At 37.3% G+C, this 7,251-nt stretch overlaps 1 protein-coding gene across 1 annotated transcript; it reads left to right on the top strand.

Moving 5' to 3' along the window:
* The first annotated feature begins 3,111 nt into the window (after nucleotides 1-3,111).
* Nucleotides 3,112-6,485, top strand: fibinb (fin bud initiation factor b). Its single transcript, XM_034116978.1, has one exon. The coding sequence runs from the start codon at nucleotides 3,571-3,573 to the stop codon at nucleotides 4,186-4,188; it is 618 nt and encodes a 205-aa protein (XP_033972869.1). The 5' UTR covers nucleotides 3,112-3,570; the 3' UTR covers nucleotides 4,189-6,485.
* The last annotated feature ends 766 nt before the right edge of the window (nucleotides 6,486-7,251 follow it).

Here is a 7,251-nt window from a genome sequence, read left to right as displayed (position 1 = left end):
AAATAAAACATTAAACAAATGCATGTGTATTTTTTAACTCACATTTTAATTTTCTTAATTGCAATTGCTTTGATTCAACACGTCATACGAACTTATATGAAACATAATTACTGTCATTTGTGAAAAGAAAATCTTGTTATAATGATGAATTGTTTATGAATGGTAAACAATTAATCATTATTATTGACAATATCAATATCCTATTATTATTATTATTATTAGTAGTAGTAGTAGTAGTAGTAGTAGTACTTGTAGTATTATATGTGTGCCTTATGCTCAGACATAACACTCCCATATCTTTGTACCACAAAGGTGTGACAGAGACTTAAGAGATAAACATCTTAGCTGCACAGTGCCTGTAATCAGGCACTCAGTATATACCTGCCCACAAACACTAGCCCTTTGCCAGACTGTTCAATGTAGCATCATGTCATTATGTTTCAGCCATCTGCTGTCCTCCCTGCTTTCTGCATGTTTTGATCTCTGCCTGTGTTATCTGCCTGTCTGCTCTGATTTAGACGTGGTCTTTCTGACAGCCAACTTCTGTTCTGAACATAGACCAAGGAAAGTCCACTTTTTATTTCACCTGCTCTGCTCTGCATTCAGCTCGTTTACACACAACAATGGGTGAAGACATTGATGAACATGCTCTGTTAAATATATGAAAAAAGTTACTAAAACTATAACAGAGTTTAGTGCAGAAGTCTGTCTCAAATATGTAAATTAAACCCTTTTCTGCAATTAAAGGAAACCATGTTTGATCCAGATTTCTCAATCACTTTGAGTCAGACTCAGTTTGAGTAGCTGATGTTTGCCAAATTTGGATTTAATCCCAGTTTGGTCGATTGAGTTCAAAGTTGGAAGCACTCAATCTCAAATTATGTTGTAAAATGTGTTTTATTCTATTTAAATTTCAGCCAACATGTAGTCTTAGGGGAAATGATTTATTGTAAACATGCCACAAAAGACTTCAAATCAAAACAGAGAGCCACACCCTATAGAACCATGACATTACTTTTTTTTCCATTTTCTTTTTTTGTCTGACACCACATTGAAATTCCCTCTGCAGAATAATGTCACAGGACAGGCACCGTTGTGCTTCACCGGGCTGCCACGCTGGTCTCTCACAGTATATCCACCTCTTTTGAGGAGTTGGCACTGCAGATTTCTAATACAATTGCAATCACACATGCTATACTTCCAAAATATGGGAGCAACATTGACACTCAAACAAGGACTTAGCAACATCTTTTCAATTGCTGTTATTACTGTTTAAATACAGGCATAGTGAGCAGTTAGGGATTTCTCCACATCCAATATCAGATTAATGCACTTTACAGACCCTGGTTTATCTAAGACTTTCTGTTTATCAATGTCTGAACCTTTTTTTGACAAGTAAGTTTGCACATAGTCAATATCAACCAATATTTTAATTGAGTTTATTACTTTAAACTCTGCCCTGCCCAAGCTTTACTGTATGCAGGTCTCAACTGTGCTGATCACTCTTCAGTGGAAAAATAAGAGCAGCACGCCTCAGAGGTATAGGTGATGGTGTAATGTCTGCTGTTTCCACTGGAAAGATTATGCACACATTGAGTGGAATTGTGGGTTCAGCAGATTACATCACTCTCAACATGTAAGTTCTTGAGATAAAAGGTCATTTATTTTCCCCTTGGGGCATTTCTTTCTGGACTCAAGCAGCTTAAGTGTACTGGAAAATGCATTATCATTTCAAGTGAATGGTATTTCTTGGATCAACGTATTAAAATGTGTCTTCCACCTTTTAACACTTATGGCAAACTGCTTCAATAAACATATTCCATGTGTTTCTTATATTTCCAAATAAGTACATTTATAATACGTGCAGTATAGAAATGAATCTGGACAAAGTATACGAAATGAAAAACAAAATGTCCCACCTTCATAAACAGGTGACCATCAAAGTATTTCTATGTCCTTTCAACATAACTGGACTTGTAATTTGATGCCAGCAGGAACAGGTGGTCACTTTGTTTAAAGGAAGCTCAGTGAACACGTTTATGTCTCCTGACTTTAGCTTGTTCTGCCAACAACACAGGCCAGACATTTGCTTTACCACATTATGTCTGGCGTTACTCTTACACTTATGTTATATTTTTATAAATATAATAAAACGTTAGTCAATTGTTAAAAAACCAAGCAGAGCCTAAGGTTAATCTCAAATATGTATCAAGCAGATCAGAGCAGATACTTCCAACAGTAGGTAGCTGAAGAAGCTTTTGTACTAGACTATAAACAAGTATTATTATAAGTATTGTATCTTATTAAAATCCTTTAAAAATGCCAATACCATACTATGTAAACATTCAAGAGTATGAATAAATGCAATCTTGTGTTCCATAAAGCAACCGGCAGAAAAATGTATAGGAGTAAAACGTACAATAACTGACTTTTGTCATTTTTTATCTCTGTGCCACTACTAAGGCATCTATGGTCATGTGACAATGTTCATTTTCTGCATTATTAAAGACTGACAACATCATGTTGAGAGTTGTTTATACAAATAAATCCACCTAAAAATGTGGGGAGCAAAATAGATTTACATTGTTTTACGGGCAACTGCATAATAGTATTTTTCTTTGTTTGTTTGCTCATTAATTTAGTTTTCATGCTTTAGAATAAATGTTCTGTCCTTTTCAGCTATTATGTTTTTGCAAATATCTGTTAATTGTACAATATTATGTCAGGATCAGAATGACAAAAAACACTTAAAAAACAGTAAGCCTTTAATTCGATCAGACAATGTAATTGATCCAAAACAACAGCCGACAGCAACACAAATGTACATATCTGCCACATTTGGTCAGGCATTTAAAATGTTTTAAGTTTTGTAAAAGTAATGGATTATTCTTACAGGACAGTTGTGTTGGATTGAGTGGAAATGTTATATAAATGGTCTTTTGTTTATTTCTAAAAGACTTCTCTCTAAGTAACCTTTCTAACCATCCATGCCAACTTGTCATGGTATTTTGAATTAACACTGGTTTCTGAGGCTTTTTGCAGCGTGGCTGCTGCTGGCAGCCTGCTCCAGACTCAATGCAGCCTTTTAAAGTGACGGAGAGCCTGTAATTTGAGAGGAGCAGAGGGGTATTATTAGCCAAAACCCCATGGCCAAAACCCAAGCGCGGCACTTGAGACATCCAGATGTTGCGTTTGAGGCACACAGTGAAGTCGGGAGCAGGCTACAACTGTTTCCACGCTGAAACAACTTTCATACATTGCTTTTCCTGCTCATTAGCAAAGATGGAAGCTGGCTGGCTCGAGTAAAAGCAGAGAAGTGAGGCTTTTTAACACATTTTCACGCCACTTTCATCTGTTTGGAGTCTGGACAAAGAGGATATTGAGGAGGACGTGAAAACTACAACAAAGCCTCAACTTAACTGCGCAGTTTGGACGTTTAAACCTGATTGAAATGTTTGCGTTTCTACACCGGGTTGGAGTTAAATAGTCCATTAGGCTGACACTGTCGCTGAAATAACGTGTACTATTTCCTATTTGTAGGCCTAAGTGTGTTTAGGACGAGTGGGCATCATGGCTTTCCTTCACTTGCTCCTGTGTGTCGGGATGTTTTCGATGTGTAGAGCCTTTTTCACCGGACCGCTGCAGCCGGAGATGTCTAACGGGACTTTTCATCACTATTTCGTGCCGGACGGAGACTACGAGGACAACGACGACCCGGAGAAATGTCAAATGCTTTTCAAGATGACCGACGAGCGAAAGTGCAGTCTCGATGAGGACCAGGACTCTGTCATACGGGATGATTTCACCATCATCAAGAGGCAGATTGAGGACTCGGCCCGGGTGCTGGAGGGGATCGGGAAAAGCATCTCGTACGACCTGGACGGAGAGGACAGCTACGGGAAGTACTTGCGGAGGGAGACGACTCAGATAACCGAGGCTTTCACAAACTCGGAGAAATCTCTGCTGGAGCTCGAGGTGAAATTCAAGCAGAGCCAAGAGAGTGGGGTAAAGGAGGAGCACAGGCTCAACGACGACTTTCTGAACATGGTAGTGCACACACGGGACGTCCTGAAGGGCACGCTGGACATTTCTCAGGGACTAAAGGACAAGCACGAGCTCCTGTCTCTGATCATCCGCAGCCACGGCACGAGGTTGAGCAGACTGAAGAACGAATACATGAAGTTCTGAGGGAAAGTAGTTCCCACAGGTCTCATTACAGTAATTATATGATGCAGTTTGAGACCATGAGACTGGGTGAAAAAATTAGCAATCATATCAGGGATAAAACAAAGCTTAAAGGGCCAGTTCACGTAATTTACGAAAATAATACTTATTTTCTCATCTAATTCTAGAGCAGTGGTTCCCTGGTTGGCTTTCCTTTAATGTGTTCAAAGATGGGTCTACATGTCAAAGGTCACAATATGATAATTAGGAAATAAGAAAAACAAATTATGTTATATTTAAAATATTCATCCTTTTTTGCTGAAAAATATCCAAATCAAACTATCTGATCACGTTTGACGATCAATTAGGAGGCGAGTTGTTCACTGTTCATAACTCTTACCTGTGATGAGATGTTGCAGACACACTGCTTCTCTTTAAAGGTTCTGAAACAAAAACAAGTTGGGATCCACAGCTCTGAAGGTAGGTTATATAACCATGCAGATGATAGTCCAGGTGATATTTGTCTAAACTGGATTGCCCAATGAAGCCAACAGCGCTAAAATCCCTAACCCGGAAAGGCCTCATTTACAAATTTGTTGTATTATGATTATGTTCCAAATGTATGATACTAAAGAACAATATATCAACCATGGTCAAATACAATATGACCCAAACTCATGGACCTGTTTTGTTAGGTTACCATGTGTCTAAATCTGTTTAGTAGCCGATACGTTATTCTTTTTGAGTTTATATTGTGCTCATGTGGTGCATATTCCTAAATGAAGTTGTGCTTCAAAAAATAAATATGTCACATTGTGGGAGAAACAGTTTTCCAATCCATTCATTGCAACAATCTGGGATGAGTTTACGTATACATATATATATATATGTATATAAAAAGGCATTTCAAACCAAAAACATCTCCAACTGCTAGTCTTAAGTGAGAAAATGCGTTGTTTGAACATAACATCTCTACAGGGCTGCATCTCATGTGAACAATCTTACCTTTATATAAAAGGAATAAGGAGTTGGCTATATTGATAAGTTATTTTATAACAGTACAATGCATTTTATATAACAATATTGCGATAGATGTTCTAGAAAAAACAATTTCAAAAATATACATAGATTTAATGAACAGAATATTGACTGGTTTTGGCTTACTATACAAACGTAGTTCCTTACCAATCGAAGTTCATCATTGTGATGCAATAGGTCAGTGATTTTCATTCCACCACAAAGTAATAAAGAGCTACCAAGGTATACAAATTATATTTTTGATATAATAAATATCATCTGTCCGTGTAAATCGTCATAGTGCTGACTCCCATAGACTATTGCAATGGTCATTACATACCATTATAACACAAACAAGTAGTTAAACAGTAATGATGTTCAATAATTATATATGGCCTTAGGGTTAGTCAAACATTATCTGTCCGCCTCTTTTCTTGGTAGTATGTTTAAGTAGATGCATTTATCTTTAAACTGTCACAGGTTTGTGCATTTGTTTGTAAGCTTGGGTGTAAGGGTAAAACAACAGCTTCAAACACTAATCAGCCAATCAAAAAAAGTGAAAATGGGAACCATCAACTTTCCAAACACTAGTACTGTAGGTAGAGTATTCCAAGACTTATTCAGTCCTCTGTGACCAAAGAAAACGTGTGTGAATGTGGATTTTGGGGAGATTCCTTTGAGGATTAAGTCAAATGTTGGACATGTTGTTCAACTCATTTGTAAGTATCCACATTTACAAAACATTCACTAAAGATATATTGGTTTTGGATAACTCATGGACATAGCTGTAAAGCGAGGGGGGTGGAGGGCATGATGTAGTAATCTGTTTGAATGCTCCTAACTTGAGCAGTCATTGTTGTTGCTCTTCTTTGACACTCCAGATTATGAATATTGAATTATGTTTACATATGGAAAACTACGTTTTGCTTTTTGGGCTTGCAAACTTTGCACAATTCTTTAACTGTTCCGGTGCTTAAGGTTGTGTCATGGTTTAAAATGCATTTACTGTGCTGTTCTGCGAAGGCTGTATAATCCTGGAAAATGTACAGTGTGATATTAAGTACAGTAAGTAAATACTGTGAGTGCTATCTTTTTGTTACAAAACACCTTATTGTGTATTCCTTTTTTATACAAAGTTTCAAATTGAGCTGCATATATCTATATATTTTAAGGTAGTGAGAGCTAATACATGACGGATAAGACTGCAGGCAGCACTTGTGGAATTCAATGTTAACAACAATCATTGTGACATTATTTTGAATGGATTGTGTTGTGTCTTCATAAATAAAGAGTTGGTGTTGAAAGTGTTGTTGCAAGAGCATGTTTTTATGGGAGTATCACCCTTTCGAGCATTATTGGTCTCTTCTCTAATGACGTCAAAGTTAGGTTAAAACATTTCTTATGTAGCTAAGTTTCCCTATCGATGTCCGTATTGTACACCCCTTCAATGTGGCAGTAGCTCCTTAATCATTGGGACTGCATTGCCACGTGCTCCATAATTACAAAGCTCCCCTCCGTGTTTGCTTTACAAGGTTTTGTGGTCTTCTGTAAATTATACACACAGCCCTCCTATGTGCTTTGAAGAGAGGACAAAGCTGGATGTTGGTATTTATGAGGAACAGAGATGCAAGGAAGTTGTTTTGACGGCATTTGTGGTGCGGCTGACCTTACAAACAACCTATTTTATTTCCTGTACTTGTCACCATTCTGCTGAGAACAACATATTATTGTGATACTTCAGACTGTTGAGTTAATTAAAAAGGTTGAGTTAAGTTTGAACTAAAATACTATGAGTATCCTGAACTTTATAACATATGGGAAAAGTGCCAACTGGTGCAAATGATGTAACAAAGCAAAGTACAGTATGACAGTTTCACTTGTAGTTAGTCACTGCCAATAGATACTTTGAGCCTACTGATAACAGTCATGATGAGGCAACATAAAGGACACGTAAAATACAGTTTTTACAGAAACCTTTCACCTACATTGTTATGTCCTTGAGAGGGGAAATACATTGGATAAACAAATGACTGGCATCACCTTCTAGAGGAAGTGTTATAAAACATTGAT

Source organism: Trematomus bernacchii, unplaced genomic scaffold, assembly GCF_902827165.1.
Source record: "Trematomus bernacchii unplaced genomic scaffold, fTreBer1.1, whole genome shotgun sequence".
Lineage (NCBI taxonomy): Eukaryota > Metazoa > Chordata > Actinopteri > Perciformes > Nototheniidae > Trematomus > Trematomus bernacchii.
The sequence above is the reverse complement of the archived record's forward strand: the minus strand, read 5'-3'. Positions and strand labels throughout refer to the sequence as shown.

Coding starts and splice junctions, on each gene's coding strand:
- fibinb (XM_034116978.1), top strand. CDS start 3,571: ATGGCTTTCCTTCACTTGCTCCTGTGTGTCGGGATGTTTTCGATGTGT.